The 24,700-nt window shown below is 36.2% G+C and overlaps 1 protein-coding gene across 5 annotated transcripts in view; it reads left to right on the top strand.

The window, feature by feature from the left end:
* BRWD1 (bromodomain and WD repeat domain containing 1) overlaps positions 1-23,043 on the top strand; it is a 126,386-nt gene extending 103,343 nt beyond the window's left edge. For 4 of the 5 annotated variants that reach the window (XM_036850178.1, XM_036850177.1, XM_036850176.1 and 1 more), the window contains 5 exons: positions 1,654-1,820; positions 4,915-5,141; positions 6,675-6,833; positions 8,968-9,870; positions 10,851-18,582. In XM_036850178.1, the coding sequence (XP_036706073.1) occupies positions 1,654-1,820; positions 4,915-5,141; positions 6,675-6,833; positions 8,968-9,870; positions 10,851-12,016 (2,622 nt within the window). In that variant the 3' untranslated portion in view covers positions 12,017-18,582. Of the gene's footprint in view, positions 1-1,653; positions 1,821-4,914; positions 5,142-6,674; positions 6,834-8,967; positions 9,871-10,850; positions 18,583-21,346 lie in introns of those variants that run through there. The other variant, XM_036850180.1, reaches the window with a different exon arrangement.
* The last annotated feature ends 1,657 nt before the right edge of the window (positions 23,044-24,700 follow it).

Here is a 24,700-nt window from a genome sequence, read left to right as displayed (position 1 = left end):
GTTTCCTCCTGTATTTGAAAGTACCCCATTTCTAGGTGAAGAACCAGCTACCTTAGGACACATCTTGATAACAGATGCACGGAATAGATCAAGATAAGGCACAGATGCTCACAGATACAGTTCAAAACTGTGGCGACCTGCCTAAACAAAATGAGTCACAAAGAGATGTACACCAAGACACATCATAATTAAAATGGTAAAAGCTAAGCATAAAGAGAGAATTCTAAAGACAGCAAGAGAAAAACAAAGAGTCATAACGTAATGGATACTCCTTAAAGCTATCAGCTGATTTCTCTGCCAGAACTTTGCCTACCAGAAGGCTGTCGAATGACACATTCAAAGTGCCGAAAGGGAAAATCTGTTGTCATTATACTTTTGTCAAAGCCCATAGAATATTCAACACCGAGAATGAACCCTAATGGTTTTGATGGACTTCGGGTGATAAAGTGTCAGTGCAAGCTCAGCAACCATAATAAATGTATCTCTCTGGTTGGGACGTTGCTAAAAAAACAAAAACAAACAACAAACAAAAAACTGTGGCGACCTGATGCTGAGATGCTGAGTGTAGTTGCTGGGGAAGGAGCCTGGCGGTGCTACTCTTGCTGTTTGGGGTATGCACTACCTCTGTAACAGCTTGCTGCAAACAAATGCTGAACTCTGTTTTCACCTTTTTTCATAAAAGTGAAAATCTTCTTTGGATTCTTTTTTCAGTTAGCGAAAACAAGTACTAATAAAGTAGGTCTTTTGTAAAAGTGAAGTGGCAGAAAGTAGCGTTTTTGAAAGTGGGGATACCTGTATATGTATGTGTGTATATGTGTGTGTATATATGTATGTGTGTGTGTGTATATATATATATATATGAATATGGGAAATTCATACATTTTACATACTTTTTAAAGGTTCCCCAGTGTTAGTCTCTTCACCCTCCTCTACCATGCACCAGAATGATTGATATTTAGCTTTTGAATATTAGATTTTTACTTTTCAGGAATGATTGTGGCTGAGTAAAGGTACTTCCTGTGAATACATAGCTGTGCCAGAAAGTTATTTATAGTGGCACTTAACGTCACATTGCTGTTCTTTTGAAGATTTGATGTTATTTAATTATAAAAGTTATTAGAACACAATCTTTCTTATATAAAGTTATAGGGCATAATGTCTTCTTTTGGATATAAGCAATCGTTTTTTTCCCAATAATAATCTAAGTGGCATCAGAGGCAGTCAGATTTCAAGTAGAGACTAGTGCAGAAGTGATTTTGTTCCCTTGCCAAGGAGACATACTTTTCTGCTGCCTAAATAGCAACCTTAAAACCAACCAACTTCCTATCTAACTTTAGGAGAAGGAGGCATTTTGGGGATTTGTACACGTAGATGTGGAAAAAACCAGTTGAGAACCATTGACATACAGACATAAACCCTAGATACAACCCTAGGGTTGATTGATTTAAAATTACTTTCTTTTCATCGGAGAAGTGTATATTTGATACTTCCACTGTCCTTGCAGGGAAGGGATGGGAAATAAAGTAAGGAACAGTCATTTATCTATAACAGTGATATAATAGATTACAAGTAGCCTCAGTGACTATAATTTTACTTGTAAAAATATTTTAAAAGATATTTTATAGTACTAGTTTTGCTTTCATGTCCTTGCAGATTTACAGTATGACGTTGAGATTGTCTGCCTTATTTGAAGAAAAAATGAAGAAAATCTCTTCTGATTTTAAGATTGGTCAAAAATTCAGTGAAAAACTTCGAAGAAGCCAGAGGTTCAAGAGACGGCAAAATTGTAACCGTGTCAATCAGCCTAACAAAAGTATCAGGTAAATTGGTTATTGCAGTCTTTGTGTGCAGTTTTTAAAAATTTCAGGTTGTGATACTTTGATTTTATTAAGCTAAAAATTCTTAATCATTTTAGAGTACAGTATATTCAGAAAAGAATAGTCATTGTTTTTTATGGATTGAAAGCATTCTCTGCATATAGAGCTGTTGCATTAATTTTTAATTATATACATTTGTAAGCATTTAATGAAAAGCATCAACTAAATCTTACTAAGGATTATTCAAAATATTACTTGTCTTTTGCATAAGAATTTTTTTTTAAATGCAGAGGGTAAAGTGATTACTGTGTATGGCTACTGAGCATTTGATCGTGTAAGGGAAAATGCCAGTTAGATGTAATGCACTCTATTTTCACTGGGGATTAGTTGTAGAGAAGAAATGTAAAATGCAGGATTTATTCTCTTTATAGTAAATTAATATTAATTTATATTTTGCCATTTATGACTATGTAGCTTACATTAATATCAAATTTAGAGATATTTTAAAGTGTTGAAATGTGGAAATTGAGTTTTTCAGTGTTTAGTTTGTTTTCACGTACTTTTTTTTTTTTTTTTTAATAAATTTATTTTATTTATTTATTTTTGGCTGTGTGGGGTCTTTGTTGCTGCACGCGGGCTTTCTCTAGTGTGGCGAGTGGGAGCTGCTCTTCGTTGTGGTGCGTGGGCTTCTCACTGTGGTGGCTTCTCTTGTTGCGGAGCACGGGCTCTAGGCGCGTGGGCTTCAGTAGTTGCAGCACGCAGGCTCAGTAGTTGTGGTTCGTGGGCTCTAGAGCACAGGCTCAGTAGTTGTGGCGCATGGGCTTAGTTGCTCCGTGGCATGTGGGATCTTCCCGGACCAGGGTTCGAACCCATGTCCCCTGCATTGGCAGGCGGATTCTCAACCACTGCACCACCAGGGAAACCCGTCATGTACATTTTGAATGTGCACTATACCCTTGATGGATTTCCTCATGGTTGTTCTTGGGATTACACCATGCATCTCAATTGAAAACAGTCTACTTCAGGTTAATACTATTTAATTCCCATAGATATAAGAATTTTGTTCTAGTTTAGCTCCCTTCCCCTTCTTATTTGTGCTGTTACTGTCATACAGTTTATATCTTTATATGTTGTTTTATGAAGTTGTCTTTTAAATCAGATAAGAATAAACAAATTATTTATACTGTTATTTATATTTACTTATGTAATTACCTTTCCCCGTGGTCTTTATTTCTTTTTATAGATTTGAGTTACCCTCTGGTGTCATTTCTTTTCAACCTGAAGTCCTTTAATATTTCTTGTAAGGCAGACATGCGAGCAGTGAATTCCCTTAATCTTTGTTTATCTGGGAATGTCTTTAATTTCACTTTTATTATGTAAGACTAGTTTTATTATTTAAGACTAGTTTAGTTGGCAGTGTTTTTCTTTTAGCACTTTGAATATGTCATCTTACTGCCTGCTGACCCCCAGTGTTTCTGATGAGAAGTCAGCTATTAATCTTACTGAGGTTCCCTTCCTTGTGCATATGGAGTTTTCTCTTGGTGCTTTCAAGATTTTCTTTTTGTCTTCATCTTGCAAATGACTGTAGGTGTGGATTTCTTTCAGTTTATCCTTATTGAAATTTGTCCAGCTTTGTGGATGTATAATGTTTTTCATCAGATTTGGGTGGTTTTCAGCCATTATTTCTTCAGATACTTTGTTTTGCTCCTTTCGTCTCCTTTGGGGCTCCCATATGTTGGTATGTTTAATGGTCTCCCAAAGGTCTCTGAGGCCTTCTGCATTTTTTTCTTCATAAAGGATAGGATAAAAAGGGAAAGTTTTCACTCTTGAGCTACTATCACCTTGTCTACTGTTAAAAATCAAGTTTATGATAAGTATATAAGCATATAATTATTTCTTTTTGTATTACCCTCCAGCTGATATTAATGGAAGTTAAAATTTTGACATAACAAGTTTGAGTTTTCTTTTTAAAATCTTTTTATTTTTTATTTTTTAATAAAAGGAGGAAACCAAGATGTTACGTTTTACAGTCATTTGTCCCCCTCCCATTTGTAGCTGACAGATTGGATTTAACACATGGAAACTGAAAGACTACTTGTCTTTAAACATGGTCTATTTACATTTGGAAACTTGAATTTTCTTGATTATGATAAACAATAACTGCTTAAAAGAATTGTGTTTTTTAAAAATTGAAGTATAGTTGATTAATTGTGGTTATCTTTAAGCTCAGATGTCTTAGATACTCCTAAAAGCTCCTTTATCTTTTTGTTTTACAGGAAAGCAAAACCAAATCCTTTTGTTTTAAAGGATTATCTTTAAAAAACATGAATATTACTCAGATCTGTAATTTAAACCCAAAGATTGTCTTATCTTAAACTTCCACTGTTTTTCACCATAATCCATGGCTCAGGGGCCAATTTTGGTGAATTGGCACTTAGATGTAAACAGATTGGTCTCAGAAAAAAACTAGCTTGTTCTCTTTTTTGCCTCGCTGTTCTTTCTCTTCAGGTTTTGTCAATTTCTCCTAATTTTATACTGTCTTTAGGAATATATAAATAGGAGCCTAGAGGGAATGTTGTCATATTGAGACTCATATTTGTAATATGGGCAGTTCCTTGGTGGCCAAGTGGTTAGGATTCCAGGCTTTCACTGGCGTGGCCTGGGTTCAATCCCTGGTCAGGGAACTGAGAATCCCGCAAGCCGTGGTGCAGCCAAAAATCAATCAATCAATCAATCAATCAAAATCAAATCACATCACAAGCTCTACAGCAGATATAACTTTAAAAAAATTTGTAATATGAATGAATGCCTGTATTACATAAATGTTGGCTCCCCTTAGCATTTAATCCAAAGAATCTAAGGTATTCAGCATGATTTTCTGTAATTCTGTTACTTGGATCATTTGTTCATTACTCAAATTTGGAATAAAATGATGTCAAATTTAAAGAGAATAGTAATCCATGCTAGAATAAGATGTTAATAATGAATATTTTAATGTCTTGATCATAAAGTTATTCTCAGGTTAAGTAATAATACACTTTATTTAGGCATCCTCTGTTTTGTTAAATATTGTTTTATTTTTCCTATCTTTGACCAGAAATATCAAGCAGAAGCGCTTAAAATCTCAGGCAAAAGTAATTCCTGAGTTGGTAGGTTCTCCTGTCCAGTCTACCTCAAGTAGGGCAGCTTATTCTGCAAGCCGCAAGACAAGTGCTAGTGTCTCTTCAGGTGTTACTTCGGGTGATTCTTCAGATTCAGCGGCATCATCAGAAAGAATGAGAAGAAATACACCTGTCACTCTAACAAATGGTTCTACATTATCTGGTGAGAAATGGAATGTTATATATTCACCTGTTGAGCACTCACGTTTGTAACATTGGTAGTTACTATGGGTTTAGAGGAAAGAATAAAGAAGTAAGACATGGCCTTGACATTCAAGGAACTTAAATTTAACAGAAGAGACGTAAGTAACACATGGAATAATTAGATTATATTTGATAAATACTGTTCTTTGCAAGTGGTGCAGCCACATTTTAAGCAAATTTGAATCCTTCGGGTTTTAAATAATGTGATATAAGTACCACTTTTTGTGCAAAATTTGACATTTAAAAATTTAAATTAAAAAAAGGACTTGGTAATCATGTAAGTTTAAAGCTGATGACCTAGTAAATTCTAAACTGTTTATTTTATTACTATCTGGTGGTATAACTATAGCTGACACTGACCCTTTGTTAGCATTGTGCGAATGAGGCCATGGTGTGTACATACTTGCATATTGCTCTGAGTGGTTTTGGTGACTTGTGATGATGGTATAATGATTACTGTTGTGATTTAAAATAGTAGGATCAAACAGGTAAAATGCAGCCACATTTTAGAGACTGGCAAGCCTTGCAGAAAAGTTTGGATTACTTAATAGGGTCCCTTGTTGTGAAGGAATCACATGACGAATTGTGTTTCAGGAAGATTAATCAGTTTGGCAGTGATATGTGGGGAAGGAGAAGAATCTGGAAACATAGTCAACATGATGGGAAGTGGGATACAGTAGGAGCAGGCAGAGTGGGCAAACTGCCGAGCAATTTCAAAGGAAGAAACACGATTTGGTGACTGATACCCCTCTAACAGCCACTCTGTTCTTTGACGTGGAGTTGGGTTGTAATATGGAGCAAAATTTTGTCTTTCAGCAATACGTTCCCACTCATTTTGGTGAAATATTTATTTTGTGATAGGCATGCAAGAACTGAGCCTGGATGAAGGAACAGGAAATTTGGTTTCCTATCTTGTGCTTATACTTGTGCATATACTCATTAAGTATTATGGTGGGGGAAATGACCTGTACTATTTAAATTATTCATCTCACACCTTTTCTACCTTTTTGTGTGTGTGTGTGTGTGTGTGTGTGTTGAAATGCTCTTTCTTGACTTGGAAGCCTGTATGGTACAACTATGCTGTTAGGAAGGGCTACTAGAAAGAGACCTGAAAGCCTACTGAAATACTGGACTTGAAACGATTGTCTTTTCTATAGGAAATACCTGTCTCATAACAGAAGGAAGAAGATAGTGGAGCTAATTAAATTTTTAATGAAAGCTTGTTTATAAAATATATAAACCATATTTTCTGAATCCAAACCAGTATTAACATGTTACTTTCAGAAATAAGAGAACAAATTTGATTTCAAATGCTGATTATGTACCTTTTAATACCAAAATGTTATCAGCTATTCTTTGGAACAGTTTTAAAAAATATACTCTCCTCTTCTATTTTAAGAATCTGCTTTTAGTCTGTTGTTACAAAATAACTGCTTGTGTGTAAAGATAGGAGAATATATGTAATGAACTGTTGATGCTTCATTTTTCTTAGAAAGTGAAATGGAAGATTCCTTAGGTACCTCTTCATCATCTTCAGCTTCAAATAGTTCAGAGGAAAGCAAAGAGAGTTCAAGAGCTCGTGAATCCTCCTTACGTAGTGGGTTGGCCAGGAGCAGGGTGACCAGAACCAGAGCCGCTAAAAGAAAAACTGGTGAGAAGAGGCTCAGTGGTACTTTGGAGAAATGTATATCAAGAGAATTCAAAAGCTAAATATTGGATGGTTTATTTATTTATTTACTTAAAAAAATTTTTTTTTTTTTACTGTAAATTTTTATTTATTCTTTGGCTGCATTGGGTCTTCGTTGCTGCGCGCGGGCTTTCTCTGGTTGCGGTGAGCGGGGGCTACTCTTTGTTGCGGTGCGCGGGCATCTCATTGCAGTGGCTTCTCTTGTTGCAGGGAGCACGGGCTCTAGAGCGTGCAGGCTTCAGTAGATGCGGCGCTTGGGCTCAGCAGTTGCGGCACACGGGCTCTAGAGCGCAGGCTTGGTAGTTGTGGCGCACGGGCTTAGTTGCTCCGCGGCATGTGGGATCTTCCCGGACCAGGGCTTGAACCCGTGTTGCCTGCACTGGCAGGTGGATTCTTAACCACTGCACCACCAGGCAAGTCCTGGATGGTTTATTGACTTAACGCATCTGCACATGATTACATGTCCTTTAGGCTTTTTTTTTTTCTTGAGGTATAATTGACATATAACATTATATTAATTTCAGGTGTACAATGTAATGATTCGACATTTGTGTACTTTACAGAATGATTACCACAATATGTTTAGTTACTGTGCGTCACCATACATAGTCACAAAAAATTTTTTTTTCTTGTGATGAGGACTTTTAAGATTTAGTCTTAGCAACTTTCAAATATGCAGTACAGCATTATTAACTATACTTGCCATGCTGTACATTATATCTTCATAACTTATTTATTTTATAACTGGAAGTTTGTACCTTTTGACTCCATTCACCCATTTCACTCACTCCCTATGCACCCTCCCCTCGGGCAACCACCAGTCTGTTCTCTGTATCTACGAGCTTGTTCTTTGTTTTGTTTTTGTAGATTCCACATATAAGTGAGATCATAGGGTATTTGTCTTTCTCTGTCTGACTTACTTCACTTAGCATAATGCCCTCAAGGTCCATCTGTGTTGTCGCAAATGGCAAGAGTCCATTCTTTTTTATGGCTGAATAGTATTCGTGTGTGTGTGTGTGTATCTTCTTTATCCATTCATCCATCAGTGAACACTTAGGTTGTTTCCATATCTTGGCTATTGTGAATAATGCTGCAGTGAGCATGGTGGTGCACATATGCTTTCACATACATGTTTTTGTTTTCTTTGGATAAATAGCCAGAAGTGGAATTGTTGGGTCATATAATATTTCTATTTGTAATTTTTTGAGGAACCTCTATACTGTTTTCTATAGTGGCTATACCAATTTACTTTCCCACCAACAGTGCACAGGGGCTCCCTCTCCTTCAGATCCTCACCAACACTTGTTATTTCTTGTCTTTCTGATGATAGCTATTCTAATAGGTGTGAAATGATATCTCACTGTGGTTTTGATTTGCATTTCCCTAATGATCAGTGATGTTGAGCATCTTTTCATGTGCTTGTTGGACATCTGTATGTCTCCTATGGAAAAATGCCTCTTCAGATTCTCTGCCCATTTTTAAATTGGATTGTTTGTTTTTTTGTATTGAGTTGTATGAGTTCTGGGTATTAATCCCTGATTAGGTATATGATTTGCAAGTATCTTCTCCCATTCAGTAGGTTGCCATTTCACTTTGTTGATGATTTCCGTTGCTTTTTAGTTTGATGTAGTCCTGCTTTATTTTTGCTTTCGTTGCTTTTGCTTTTGGAGTCGGATCTAAAAAATCATTGCCAAGAATGATGTCAAGGATTCTTCTACCCGTGTTTTCTTCTAGTATTATGATTTCAGGTCTTACATTCTTTAATCCACTTTGAGTTAATTTTTGTGTATGGTATAAGATAGTAGTCTAGTTTCATTCTTTTGCATGTGGCTGTCTAGTTTCCCAACACCATTTATTGAAAAGACTGTCCCTTCCCATTTTTATATTCTTGGCTCCTTTGTCATAAATTAACTGACCATATATGCATGGGTTTATTTCTGGACTCTCTGTTCTGTTCTGTCCTTTAAACTTTTTAAATTTAGAAAGGTAAACTTGTTTTGGCATTAAAAAAATAAGGAACATCAGTACTAAAATGAAGTCATTTAAAAATGTTGAAATAAGGAAGACCTTTCTAATTTTACTGTCACTTTATTTTTAGGTCCAGTTTCTTTAGAAAATGGATGTGGCAGAAGAGCCACTAGAAAGAGAGTCTATTTAAGTGACTCTGATAACAATTCTTTGGAGACTGGTGAAAGTCTAAAAGCCAGAGCTGGAAGTAACCGAAAAGTGCTACGGAAGTGTGCTGCTGTGGCTGCCAATAAGATAAAGTTAATGAGTGACGTAGAGGAGAATTCTAGCTCTGAAAGTGTCTGTTCTGGCCGTAAGCTGCCTCACCGCAATGCTTCTGCTGTAGCTAGAAAAAAGTTATTACATAATTCTGAGGATGACCAGAGCTTAAAGTCAGAACTTGAAGAAGAGGAGCTAAAAGATCAAAATCAACCATCACCATTGTCCAGTTCTCATGCTGCCCAGAATACTGAAAATGGAGATTCAGAGTCAGAAAGTGATTTGCGGGTAGCCCGGAAAAATTGGCATGCTAATGGTTACAAGTCCCAAACTGCAGCAACTTCTAAAACAAAATTTCTTAAGATAGAGTCTTCTGAGGAAGACTCTAAAAGTCATGATTCAGATAATGGACGTAACAGAACTGCTGGCCCATCAACATCTTCGCAGAAACCTAAGGCAGAAAGCATCTCAGAGGAAGAGGAGGAAGCAAATTCGGAACCAAGAAAATATGGTGGTAGGAGATACAACACAGGTCGCAAGAATGCTGCTTTCCTTAAAAAAGCAAAAATCTTCAGTGATTCAGAGGACTCTGAATCTGAAGCAGAAGATGGAGAAGACGGTAGATGTCATAAAATGGAAATAAACCCGAATTCAGGGAATGTGAAGTGTGAACCTACTGCTGGGTCCCAGTGCTTTTCAGATCATGTATCTGAAACTGATCTGGATTCAGATGATGACAAGAAAACAAAAGAAAAACCAAACAATTTTATGAAAGGTAATTCAAAACATTTAACCTTGGTTCACTGATTTTTCTCACTGTCCTTTTTTTATAGCATACATTCTTTTCCCCCCATGAAACTTTTCTTTGCCACCTGTTTTCTCTCCACCCCCTGCATCCTCCATTAGTCTTTTCTCTGTGTACTGTTGGTTGAGTACATTTAGTTTTGCTCATGTAACAGGCCGCCTTGGCCATAGCTGTTTTTAATAGAGATTTCACTTCTTATAATGGAATTGGGGATATTGTATTGGCTATGGGCTTAAGAAAGGCAGAGGCCAGCATATTTATAAGCTGTTGGTGATAATAGTTTGAGAAGAGGAAAGAAAAGGGTGGTTGAAAGGAATGTGATAAGTAATAATAGCAGCTAAGAACAGTTACCAAGTTACCAAGCTATTTCTTATCAGGAAGTTTTTCTAAATGCTTTACATTTATTTATGAACCAGTTTAGTCTTCATATCTTTTATGAGATAAGTACTATTATTATGTCCATTTTACTGATAATAACTCTGGAGCATGGAGAATTTAGATAACTTGCTGAATTAAGATTGTCCTGGTAAATGGAGATTGAAAAATATTAAAGAGCAAGAGGCATCTAAAGCTCAGACTAACTGTAGTGTGTGATGGAACCTGTGAAGTTAAGAAGTTTCAGGGAGGCTGAGAGCGATGAGTTTGCATACTTCAGTGCAGTGATGAAGAGGGTGTAGTTTGTATTCATGTGAATAACATACTCTAGTGTCAAGTGTTTTGTGTATATAGATAGAAAGGCATGGGATGTTATTGATGGAGTGTGTTATACTTGTGGATGGTGGTGAGGCTGAAAAAGTCAGTTCTAAAGTAGTAAAAGCCCAACCCATTCACTGCCACCCTCTTTCCAAGTTAGAAAGAATCTCGGACTTCAGTTGTTTAAAATGTTGAACATTTAATTCCTTTAGACTTAATCTTCTATTAAAGATTAAAAGAGTACTCTTAATTTTTAGACTCTGCATCACAAGACCATGGACAAAGCAGAAAAGTCGCCAGGAAAAGGGTCTGCTCCAGTGACTCAGACAGTAATTCGAAGGTGGTTAAGAAAGCATCAAAAGCCAAAACGGGTCTCCTAAGAGTTCCTCGAAGATGTGCCACCACCGCTGCTACTAGGATCAAGCTGATGAGTGATGTGGAAGACGTCAGTTTAGAAAATGTGTGTACTAGAAGCAAAAAGGGAAGGAAAAAGTCCCTCCATTTTGCATGTACCACAGCTAAGAAGATAGTGAGTGATTCTGAGGGAGATGTAAACTGTGACGTGCCAAACGAACAATATGGCTGTGAAGGGAAGCCACCTGAAGCCGACTCAGACGGTAGTACAAAAAGTATTAATCAGTCTTTAAATGAAGACTCAGACTCTGAAGGTATGTTGAATTCAAGACACAAGAACAGGCATACCAGTAGTCACAAAACAAATGTTGCACCTTCTAAAACAAAGAATTCCTTGATTGGGTCTTCGGAGGAAGATTCAAAAAGCCATATTCCAGGGAATGAGACTGGTAGAAAATGTTCTTCTGAGTCAGCTCCGGTGCAAAAAGCTACTGCAGAGAATAACTTTGAAGAGGAACTGAATTATGGGCTACGCAGGTGGAACGGCAGAAGACTCAGGACCTATGGGAAGGCTCCTTTCAGTGAGACAAAGGTGATGCGGGATTCGCAGGAGGCAGCCGAGGTGGCGGAAACGAAGAGGAAGAGACTGCGTCCTGAACTGGAAAATGTGAAAGCTTCTGAAACACCAGGGAGCCCGAAGTGTGGACCTGACACTAGTCCCAAATCTGATTCAGATTTGCGATCTGCCACTGAATCAGATGCTGACTTTACTGATGATACAAAAACCAAAAAGAGGAAAATGAAAGGAAAAGCAAAAGTAGTTAGAAAAGGTAAAACTTTCACAGCTAACGTATCTAAAACCATGAGACGACAAAGACAAAGCAAACGTCCTAGGTTCAATGTGGATGACAATGACTGGGAGGACGTGGACTATGCAAAGTCTAGAAGAGTTCTTCGGCGTTCAAAGATAAAGACGAGGAATCAGGGCAGGAGGACCGTGAGATACCACGATGGGGATGACGACAGGAGCTTAGAAAATGTGTTAGATTTTGATGATTGCACCTTATGACCTTGAGGGAAAACCAGTTCATTGAAAGAGGGAATGGACTGGAATTTATAGTGAAAGCTGGCTGTTGAAATTATTTTTTGTCCTACAATTCAGGGAATATATTTATATTTTTCTATGAAAAGTTATGAATGTGACTAAATCATGACTGTTATTTTTATTTGCACTTGCTTGCCTTTGTAGCAGCATTCAGCACAGGTGCCAAAATATGCTTCATTTTGGGGGCAGATCTACTTTGACAGTATTTAACTACATATAGCAAGAGTTTGAAATATGTTAAACACTAGACATTCTGGTTATCAAAACCAATGAGCATTACTTTCATGGTAGCAATTGTCATAGTTATTTTCAGAATTCGTCAAGAGGTGGTAGTTTCTAATCCCAGTCCTATTGTAGTATGAATTTCATGTGACCTTTGTTTACAGATTCTTCATAAAAATTATGTGCATACTGACATAACAATCGTGGGAGGGGTAACCATGATTAGTAGGCAAGGTACCTACCACTTTTTTCTTTCCCTGGCTACTTGAGTAGAGTGCATTATACCAGATTGGTCATTTTCATTGAAATGGTTTCCAAGTTTTGTTTCCAAGCCCTGTTGGGTCTTTTTCTTTATTTTTAAGGAAAATATCATCCATTTTATTTTATAAACTTGAATTTATAAAGTGCTGGTAAATTATTATTATTTTTTTTTAACATTTGTACATTTTAAACCTCTAAGGCCAGACCATAATACTAGCATTTTCTTTTAAATTGTGCACTAACAAAATGCTATATAATTTGTCTTTCCAAGATCTCCTGGTTTCCATGTACGGAATTTAACCAAAATCTTGGTCTTCCATAGTCTTACTCTGTGAAATAGAGGAGTTTGTGTGCCTTAGATTTAGATAAAGTGTGTTCTTCAATAGAGTGTACAGGGCTAAAAGAGTAAATTATGTGTAATTTCGCCCCATCTCTTGAAATTGTAGAGTTGATTTTTGTTAAGAGTGCAATCACAAATCTCATTTATATAGGAAAATAGTTAAATGTCATTCTCCATCTCTTTTAGTCTACTGCTGCCATGTGCAATCCCAAGCATTCTTTGCTGGTGCAACTAAGTATCTTTATTAGTGACCTCTAGTTTAAATCTAAGAAACTGTCATGTGTTGTGGGAAAATAATTTTGAAATCCACTTAAAGCGTAACTTTTACATCATCAAATACCATAGTACACTTATTTTCGAGCCAAATATTTTTACTTGATAGGTTGTGCTACTCCAAACAGTACATAGGTGGCCATTCCTAGCTTTTTTGTGCCTGAAGATGGACTTGATTCAAGTGGTTTACATATTTCGTAGCTAATGGGGTATGTTACAGTACTCCCACCCTTTGTTATTTATTGGCCCTAACTGTGTTTGGTTTCAGACAAAATTAACCCTTTTCTCCTGTGTATCCTTAAGGTGGCAGATAAGGAAAAGCATCAGACTCTGGTATCAGTGTTAGAATGTTCTTAAGTGTTGCTACTTTTTAGTTATCTTTTCCAGTTGACATGGTAGAAGGTACTTTCTCTTTCTACTCTGGTGTAAGGGGAAGGATGTTCTTAGACATTACCAACTGAGGTAGGTGGTATACCTACCTACCTCTCCTTCGGTTGTTGAGAGAGCTATCACCACTTCAAAACTATGATGCTTTTCTTCTCAAAGCTCGTGTTAACTGTATTGTTAACAGATTGAGTCAGGATAATTGTCCTCGACTACTGACCTGAAAAAAATTAGTGGCATGCTCTTTACTTCCTTAATTTTAAGAAATGGTGATAGATGTCATATCCATTAATTTATTTTAACTCTTCTTAAGCTTCTGTTTTATATCTATTCTCAGGGTTATAACTCCATGTTTACCATCACCTGGAAAAAGGTACCAAAAAAATCCATAAATAAATACGGACTATATTCATAAATACATCAGTTCTTTTGGTAAAATGATATTTGACCATTTAGGCTTCATCAATAGAACTAGTCTTATCTTTTGGACTGAATTAACTGAATTGATTGGCTGGTCAACCGTTCATAATTGTTCATTTTGTCCAAAATGGTTAGGCCTTTGTGTGTAGAAGCAGTATTTTGGTTTCATCTGAAAAGCAAACAAACAAAAACCCCCCAAAATTGGCCTGGTGACTTTGAAAGCATGGTTGACAATGGTAGCTTCTCAAGTTCTGAAGTAAACTAAGGGATTATAGAAAGAATCATTTTTATGGGTTTTTTTGGTCACGGTGCTATTCCTAAGGTTAACTTTGAATATGTGACACACACTGCTAAGTACCTTTAAGGAAAATTAATAAATAATTAATAGTTCAAAATGTTTACATTGAGCACTAGAACATGTTTGACTTTTTTTCTACTTTATGTGAAATGAGCAGGGATTTAATGCACAGATGTACTTTAATATGTTTGGGATCAGTTTGTATTTTTCTTGTGAAAAAAGACAAAAGGTTACAAAGTGAATGTGAACTGATCCAGAAGTAAGTGCTATAGCTTTCAGTTGCACTTGAAGTAACTTGATGTATATGAAAAAAAGACTACTGTGGTTGTGTATGTCCAAAGTCCTATGATTTTATTCATTTATGGTTAAAAAAAAAGGTTTGAGGTGTATTTAGATTTGATTTTTGATTCCTTTGAAAGACTAATTTTACCAAGCATATTAAGACAAAAAGATTTCAGACATTAAAAAAAAAGGTGAGGTTTAAAAAAGCTTTTTTCCCCCCACTTCCTGCTTATTTAAAAAGGGTATACTGACAATGTGTAGTAACTTCTGAATAAAAGGAAAAGTTTATCCCATTTTCAGATAATTCCTAGGGTAACCATTCTCCCTTTATTTTAGGGATTAAAACCCTTTGTCAATTTAGTAATCCTTGAAAGAATGATAAAGCATTTATTTACTCACAGCTTCTAAGTTACAACGAAAAAGTTTCTTCTAGATAGTTAAGAGTTGTACCTAAAAAATAAATTAGTTTTATAATAAGAGAATGGGGGGAAAGAACTTACGTTTTAGGAAAAGGCACTTCAAAACCTAGACGTGCAAATGGGAAAAGGAGACGTAAACCAATAAACATGCCATCTGAAGGTAACTACTGTCCAAAAATAAGACCCGTCACTGAATCCTTCACACTCCATTGCTTGATGACTTCTTAAGTAAAAGTTCTCATTCAGAGTGACGCTGGCTCCATACCGTGTTCCCTGTCCCTCTTCCCGCCTGTTTTTCTTTAGAATAATCAGAACACAGAACTTATTAACTTCACTGTATGGTATTAAAAACTAAAATGAAAGGGTTTTATTAATCTCTCCTGTCAGTACAAATTGCATTTGTGTTACCTGAAGAAAATGAGAGGTTTGTGTATCAGTAGATTGCAAGAACATTGTTAAAGGTGCATACAATATTTTTGGTTTTTCCTTTCTACTTCCTTTGTACTCGTTTTTTGAGGAATAGTTAAATGGCTAGAAAAGGTTTTTTTGCCTGCCTTTTTATAGCTGAAATGCCATCTCCATTCTTTTCATTGATACTAAGTCAATATATTTACTTTATCGGGTATCTTGTGGTTGTCACCAAATCCTTTAGTTCGTACATTGTATGGAAATTATAGTTCAGTTATTCCAGTATGATGGAGTTTAACAAAGCACCTTCATTGTAGAAGAACTTTCCGTCTGTTAATTATTTAAGTTATATCTCTCAACTTCTGCTGTGGGTTATCAGGGAATAATAAAGCAGAGACCCTAAGAAATTTGCAACCTAACAGAATAAGACTGTCTCTTATTCTAGTATTCGGGAACATACATACATACGAGATCAAATATATTTGTCAAAGCTAGGGAGAAAATGGAGCATTGTGGAAGAATCTAGTCCAACTTGATTAGTAAATGCTAATCCTACTTATAGTTCAAATTGTGAATTTAATGGAAAGAACTGAAGTGTGAAGAGTATAATGGTGAGGGCTGTGTTGTCTTTTCTCACATTTTAAGAAAAGTTTTTATAGCTGTTTCTTAAAATTATAGATGTTGCCTAAGGATACATGGGAATTCTCAAAGTTAAGAGAAATTTTTACCAATCACTCATAATCGGCCAAACTGGTTCCTAATATGTTGTTAACTTGGTAGAAGAATATCAAGACTCTTACTTGGTGTCTCTTCAAGGATTGCTTTTATGGATTTGATGGAGGAGGGGCGGGGACACTCACAGCGTTTGAATCCTACAAATTTGCAGGCTCTATCTTTGGCAGCATGCAAGTTGCTACAGACTATTTGTCAAGACCGATAATTTCATTGAATTTAATTATCAGTGCTACAGCATATTGTCTGGTCATAGTTTAGTTTTTACGTTAATTTTAAGGTAAGTTTTATCATTTATTAACATCTTTCATGGGAATTAGGACTGTAGAGAGAAAGAGGCATGCTGACAATTGAAATGAGATGGCACAGACTCTGTGGACTGCAGCAGCCAGTCCTACCTGCTGTTGGTTCCACAGGGAAAATTATGTAGAAATCATTACCTTTTTTGATCAGTGGTTAAATGTTAAAGGAATCTTTAATTTTTAATAGGTTGAAGTTGATTTCCTAAGTTTTGATCCACCCTTAGTCCTTGGACTGTATGGACATATTCAGTTCATCTGTAAAATTCTACCACTTTACTGGAGCTTGTCAAAAAGGCAAATCTTTAATTTTCCACTCCCACATGAGAGCTCTACTTTACCTTTCTAAATTAGCTCGTTACCACGACTGAGTCAGCATTGTCAACTAGGAACCAATTTTTTAGACAACTAACTGAAGTAGTAGAGTATAATAAATTTAATAGTCATCATAATTACAAGCAAAGGCTTTTTTTTTTTTTTAAACTACTACGAGCCTTCTAGCTGGTTAATTCTGTGAGGTCTGCAACATCCAGTCAATTTCCATTGCAGCTCATCTTTACCTCTTGTCTTAAGCAACTCTCCAACCTTTATCCATTTGTGATTTCTTCTCATGCAGGCAGAATGCAGGGCTACAGTTTGTTGTGAGCCAGGGGAAACCGGAGGGAGTCAGATGTTCTTGAAAAGGGGCTGCCGTTGGACTGTCTGTGGCCCTGCTGCTTTTCATTCGTAAACTAATAAAGTAGATGGAAAACCCAGTATTTACTTCTGATATCTTCTTTTCCTGCCTACGTTAGTCTGAAATGATGTGAGATCTCTCTGAAAAAATTCATTAAGCAGATAAATGTAAGATCCCTGAATTCATACTTCATATAGTTTTTATCAGATTTTTAGAAAAAAAGTTGCAGTAGCCATCACAACTCTTGTGAGAATCATTATATGACTGTTACCAATTAATTGCTCCTAGAGATGAAAGAAAACTATAGAGAGATGAGCTGTAGATGCAAAACAAAACAAGGTTCTATGTACCCATCATTGAATGAATTAAAGACTTAAGTTCAGGTGTTCAACCACAGAAGTGACCAAACTAGCAGAGAACAACTCTTGGTTACAGAATTATTTCTGACAGTCCCTTGACCTGACACTGCCGTACCACAGACATTGACTTCTCAGTGTTACCAACTCCCCCTAGAAAAATGTTAAACCCAGCGAGTTACAGAAAGCACTATTCTACAGCCCTTCTCTAAAGAGACTTTCAGTTTATGGGATCTTCTGGAAATTTACGCTGTAAGGAATATCAGTAGTAAATGCTATTTGCTTCCTGAGTTTTGGTCATTTCATTGCCTATCAATGAAGGAGAGACAATGAAGAAAGGACATCTCAGATCTGCTCTGATAAGAGGCTTGCAGGACAGAGGTTATGACTTGCAACTAAAATGTTTCCCCTTCATAGGGATTTGATTTATCCACCAATCACAGTGACCAACAATGTCTGTACTTAAAGTATATGAAATAGGCTAGCATATTTTCATTTTGATTCACACATTCTTTTATATTTTTCCATTATCAAATTTGTTTCTAATACTCCCAGTTGAAATGCTGATAAGATTAAAATTGTTTATGCTTCTATAGCAGTGATACGAAGTTTACTTTGGATTTAGGAATACAATTTTGTATCATGAAGTATCATAATTGGAATATGAACCTTAAAGTACAGAAACTAGAGATGGCTGCTTTGAATCAGAACTGTAATGTCTATATCCAAGTTTCTATTCACTACAGACTATATTAGAATACATAGTGATCTCTGAGTTATAATTTAAAGTGGTCATCTAGGTAAACGCTGATGGAGCACCATTAAAGGTGTAAATTTTCACTCTACTAATGAAGTTTTTACCATACCCAAATAGGGAATCATTTACAGAAAAGCAACAATGCCTCTAGCACTCAGTGACTATTCCAACACCTGTGGCTGACCCAAGACCATCTAGGACAGTAGGACTTTTGGGATTATACTGATTTGTTAGTATTAAATGACACGATCACACATGTATTTCTAGAGCAGTATCCTCCAAAAATTTTAAGCTTGTACCCTAATACATAAATTGGACTTCTCTCTAACCCTGAATTATCCTGTATATATTTCTAAAAACTGTTTGTGATTTTCTCAAGGACAATAAAACACTTTATAATTTACCAGGTTCTCAGTAATAAAATTAACACTGACTTACATGTATGTATTATTATATTTTAAAAAGTTCCCCACTGTCATTCTTCTGTCTTCCTCAGATTGTTTTTATCTTTATGAAATTCCCATTTTATGGTCTGAGTCTTTAGAGATACAGCTATATCAAGCTGGAGTTGCTTATACAGTATAACTTATTCCTGTATTCTCTCCCCTCTGGACACAGTTCATATTTCCTTAAAGCATTTTTAAAAGCCTAATTATAGTTTCTTCTGTAGAATCTTAACTTTTCCCTTATTTTGGATTACAAATGTCTTAAGAGTTGGTATTACTAGGTTCCTACGTTGTCAGTATAAGTACTTTCATCACTACATTAGAAAGGAATTAGTTAAAAAATAAAAAGGAATTAGTTAATGCAATTTAAATCATTTTGTCCCACAGAAATTTTTAGTGTAATAGGATTTTATCTATACCATTCAACTGGATATGTTGTTGGGAATGAACCAATTGTCTATTTTTAATATTTTTTTCAACATGCAAATGGATGCAGTTTGTTGACTGATAATAGCATATCCTTATCTTACCATAAAGTACAAATTTCACCTTAATTTTGCCATATATTTTTAAAAACTTCATCTGTTGTAGCATATTTATATTCTAGCATTTGCTTAACATTGATTTAATGTGCTAAAGATTCACTTTGAATCCAGGGTTGGTTTGCTGAGACAGTAGTTTATAATTTAAAAACATTGTTTGAAGTGGTAAAAACACCACTTTAAGCCAGTCCTCCTTTCACTCCCCAATTTCATGCGCAGGGGACTCCACAGAGCCCAACCAAGGGTGTGGAGCGGGGGGACCTGCTGCATGGAGCCCTGGCCTGCTGAGTAGCTCAGCCTGCTAAAATGCCATTTTTGCAATGCCATGGGACTTATATTGAGCACATCATGTCTTTAGAAATAGAATTTCACTGGAAAAGCAAATAGAAGACTGAGGCATTGGTGGGGGGTTGCTTTTAGCAGAGTAGTTCCTAATCTACTTTGGGAGAACTTTCATGGGTCTTGGAGAAAGCACAAAGCACATCTTTGAAACGACTTTCATAGACTTAAGGTAAAATCTGAAGGGTTTTTGAGTGTGGAAGACCTTCCTCCTAATCCTTGCTCTGTTGTTAATGAACATGTCAATCCACAGAAGCCATTTTCACCTGTACTCATTTGCCCTTGGTGACAGAAAGATACACATCTCCCCTCACAAAAGGAAAAACTAAGAAGGCTGGTAATTTGTAGTTTCACTGCTACAGAGTAACCGTGTTGATAGCTGAGAAAACCCTTATTTTCTGTCCTTCGCAGTGAAAAGGATATAGGGGAAGTGAGTCCTCCAGATGTGTGGTGATTTCAGTATCTGCAGCCTGTCCTTATCAACTGCTGAATGTCTGGAGACATGAGGCAGGGTCCTACAACCTCACCCCCCAGCAAGACTTGTGAACCTTTAAGACAGTTTTAGGTAGTTTGACTCAGTGGCAGCAAGACTAGATTGCCAACAGATAAGGCCCAACATTCAGGGGCTAATGAACTTCGGATGCATTTTTTATCAAGAGATACTTTTGCCCCAGATACTTTTTGCTCATTAATCTTGTATTTGAAACTTGAAAATACGGCATTCAGATGTTGGCAAAAATAAAAATGATTTGAGCCCATCTCAGCTGGTAGATGCCGAGTGGTCGGCCCAGCACCACGTGGCGGCTCAGCACAACCCCACTGGGGCCATCGGGGCTACCTGGGGGCCGCCTCGGGCCGCGTGAAGCACCTGCCTCCGTAGTGTGCCTTTTGTCCTGCCTTTTGGCTGGTGGACCCCGTCAGCTTCTAGCTCACAGCTACAGTAACACTTCCTCGAAGGAAGCTTTCCCTTACCAAGTTAGGTTTCTGGAGTAGTTCTCACAGCACCCTGTGCTGCTTCCTTATAGCAACTATACTTGCGTGTGTAGAGTTCATTTCTTTTAGAATATTTAGCCTGATCCTCTGTGTGCCCAGCATATACCAGCTCGGAAAGTATCTGAATAATAGTGAAACCAGGATTTAATCATTTCAGTTATATAAAATGCTGGAATAATTTGAAGAAAATGAATCTAGGATGAAAACCACATTTCAGTTATATAAAACTAATATACAGTTCCTTTTTATCTACTAGTTACCCATGTAATTTTTTTTGACTAAAGGAAATATTGGTGTTGGAATTAAGACCTTAAGGATCTTGAAGTAGGGCTGATGCTATATCATCATAGTCATGATGGCATTTCCTTCTTGTTTAGGTTCTAGGAAAATTATTTCAGAAATCATATTGAGTATTTTAAAGTAATTCAACATAGAGTATTAGAAATGATACCAAAATTTAAAACCTACAAAGTTCTATTGAAAAAATTCAGATTTTTAAAAAGTGCTTTTAGGTTAGTAGCTTTAGGTTAGTGACTAAATGTACTTAACTCCATTCTTACAAGTCTGCTGCTGTTTGAGTGACAGTTATCCTTCCAGATTGCAAAGTATGCCAGGTGCAAGGGATCGTAGCTTCTAGCCAAGACTTCCTTTTGTAGATAAGGAAATGGAAGGTTATATCAATGTCGAAAATGTATCATTGACGATGATCATTTATGTTTTTTAATTTAGCAATGTGAGTAGTTTTAACATTTATTGTTGAGGAATGTATTGTTGAGGAATGTAAGTAGTAGTAAAATCTTGTGTTACAAGATTTTTCCATTTATATGAACTTTCACTCATTTTTCAGAATCTGTTCCTAGAGACAGAGAACCCAATACAAAAATGAGAACACGTATGCATAATCAGAAGGATGCAGTGCAAATGCCTAGTGAAACTCTGAAAGCAAAAATGGTGCCTGAGAAAGTTCCCCGCAGATGTGCCACTGTTGCTGCAAATAAAATAAAGATAATGAGTAATCTAAAGGAAACGATTTCAGGACCAGAAAATGGGTGGATTAGGAAGAGTAGCAGAAGACTGCCCCATCGAAATGCTTCTGCTGCAGCTAAGAAAAAATTACTCAATGTTTATAAAGAGGATGATACAACCATAAATTCTGAAAGTGAAAAGGAGCTAGAAGATATTAATAGAAAAATGCCTTTTTTAAGGCGGTTCAGATCCTGGAAAGAAAAAGCACAGTAGTGACTATGAAAATGTACAGTGGAATTGAAAACCAGGGGCCACAAGTAAACTGGCAGTTGCATTCTGCTCCTAGCTCTAACGTTAATCCCTTGTTGGCACCTTCTGAGGAATTTCTAAAAGCCATAAGCCAGTGGGTCAAAGTGGGAGGACGGCTTCCTCCTAGTCAGCCCTTGTACAGACACACGTTACAGAGAATTCTGAGGGGGAAATAGATTGTGGAGCCTGTAGCTGGAGAGGCGGAAATAAAAGACAAATGGTCTGTCATGAGATTATTCCTTTCCAGAAAGGAAGGGCCTTGAAGAAATCTCTTGATTCTTTAGAGGAAGAAAATAATGGGAATTGTACAGGGTTGAGATTTCAAAATCTCAACCTGATGCTAATTTTCAGGGTTCTGCATTACAGTATAAAATTTCAGACCACCATAACTATAGTGTCGTTAATGCAATAAGAGAAAAAAAGGCACATTTCAAGAGGAAGTGCCATTGAGCCTATTTGACTTTTGATTGAAGCAAATATTTTAACAAGATCCAGTCCCCATAACTCGCAACCCCCAAAGTTATAAACAACTTAAACTAGAAGGACCTGGGGATTCAATGATGGGGCTGTTGATAAATGAGTTCTGAAGTAGAGCGTTGGAAATAGACAATTAGAGAAAATCCATTAATATTCTTCTTTTGTTTATAATGTTGGAATTCATACTGAATGGTGACCACTTGATATGACTAATTCAGGGAATATATATTTTTCTATGAAAGCTATGAATGTGACTATTACAACTTTTTCTCATTTTTACTTTCATGTAGCGGCATTTACAGAGATGGCCAAAATGTGCCTCGCTATGAGGCAGATCTTAGTTTCAATGACATAGAAAATAAAAAGTATAAAGATCAAAACAGTCCTATTTTTAGATGATACAGTCACATCCTCTTATGTTTCTCTACAGCACCTTAGAAGAACTTTATGAACTTACTACAAATTTATTACAGTCTGATCACAATGGCAGCATGTCTGGGCTATTTCAGTCCTTCACTAGGATTGGAAAATCTGGTCTTGATACTATAAAGAACTTATTTGCAATGAGGTTTAATTTGTTAATAGTTGAAATTAAAATCACCAGATTAAATGAACGCACTGTCAAATCTTTTTAACATGGTAACATGCTATTGGAAAACTGAATTGTTAGAAGCAAGTTGTTTTCCCATTTAAAAATATCTGTGAATATTAATATAAGATTTGCATGCGTAAATCTGAGAAAGTAAAATATAGAAACTTAAGGGTTTCTATTCCTTTTTCATTAGACTAATGTAGTGCATACTTTTTGGTTATACAGATCAACCGAGTGTCTTGATTACTTGAGAAATTTGTGGTTGCATGTCTGCTTAAAAAAAGACTTTTTGTTATTTTCTTTTTCTTAGCATAAGCCAGAGTATTTCTAACCTACGGAGTCTGTGTTCTTTGCTCTGTTTATAGTATATTTTCATCTGAAATACTGATACCAGTAACTTGTTACTAGTACAGGTGAGAAAGGGAAGAATTCCTAATAAACTGCTAATATTTTTAGGTGCATGAGGTTTGATTTTTGATCTTTAATGACATGTTTAAACCCATTTTCAGTCCCATATTTACACTTAATTTCATAGAAACTTCTTATTGGGTATGCTGTGTCCTCAACAAATGCCATAAAATGAAAATGTTAAAATCTCAGTTTAAGACTATTTTATGCAAAGTTTTTTGACAGTTTCAGTGTCATGAAGATTTCATTTTGAAATTATAACTTACTGTGGTGGGGTCAATTTCTGTCAGTACTTGAGATTGTATCATCAGCCTTCTTTCATAGTGGAATCCTTTTTCTGGTTGAGTATTTAATTTGAATATATACATGCCATTTTTTAAGTGTTCGGCCTAAATTTATTGTAACTGCATGAAATAAGCATTTGTTTAAAATTTAACATTCTTGTAAAACTCTCTCTCTCTGAAATGTATGCAGAATTTTAATCACGGCTAAATGTACTATCATTACCCTATTTATAATTTTAATCAGCTTTCCACAAGTGATTTTTTCATAATGTAACTGAAATCAAACTGAGGATCTTACTGGTAAAAATGAAGCTATTTTATTCAACGAAAGGACTAAGTGATGCCCAAACTTTTATTCTGCAATTCAGTCATTCTGTAAAACCAAGTAACCCAGGAGTGTTAATGCAGTTTTAAAATATTACACTGGTAATCTTGTATATTCTAGCTTGCTAGCTATACCCAAAGTTTCCTAAGCTCTAACTGGATAGCAATTTGGTCTTATTGTTTATACTTAAATGTTCAAATTTCTTCAAAACTCAGTATATTATTTTGCAGTAATGTGTAAAATTGCTAAATACTGATTTTGTGGAAAGGCTTGTTCCACTTCTTTAAACAAGATGTTTCTAGCAACAGATTTCTGAGATTTTTTTTTAATCTCAAGAGGCTCCCCCGACCCCAAATTAGCACTTAACTTTGTTACTATTTATTGATAGGGTTCCAGAATGTAAGCAATGCCCTCTAGTTTCAGCACAACTAAATCTAGGTGAATGGACTTTTTTTTTTTTTTCCGTTGCAATACTGGATATTTTCATTTAAACTATGGTATAGTGTCCCTTTTCTCTCCTGCTTGAATTAGTGCTCCGTTAACTCTGTCTCGATTAAATTTGAAAGAAGAGAACCAATTCAAAAATTACATACTTTGCTTATTAATGAAAGGCTATTTAAAACGAAAACAAACTTTGTATTAGAAATGGCCAAGTTTTAAAAAAGAAGCAACTATTTTTGCATTCTCATGAAGTCTTTTAGATCAGCTTGACAAGCATCAGCTTTTGAAATGTGACTTCCTATTGCCAGAGTAAAGGCTCATTTTTACAACACCGCGAAGCACTGTATTTCTTCCTGCCCTTCCATCCGCCCTCTGTCCACTGTCACTAGGACGCGCCGG

Source organism: Balaenoptera musculus, chromosome 4 (genome assembly GCF_009873245.2).
Source record: "Balaenoptera musculus isolate JJ_BM4_2016_0621 chromosome 4, mBalMus1.pri.v3, whole genome shotgun sequence".
NCBI classification, from domain to species: domain Eukaryota; kingdom Metazoa; phylum Chordata; class Mammalia; order Artiodactyla; family Balaenopteridae; genus Balaenoptera; species Balaenoptera musculus.
The sequence above is the reverse complement of the archived record's forward strand: the minus strand, read 5'-3'. Positions and strand labels throughout refer to the sequence as shown.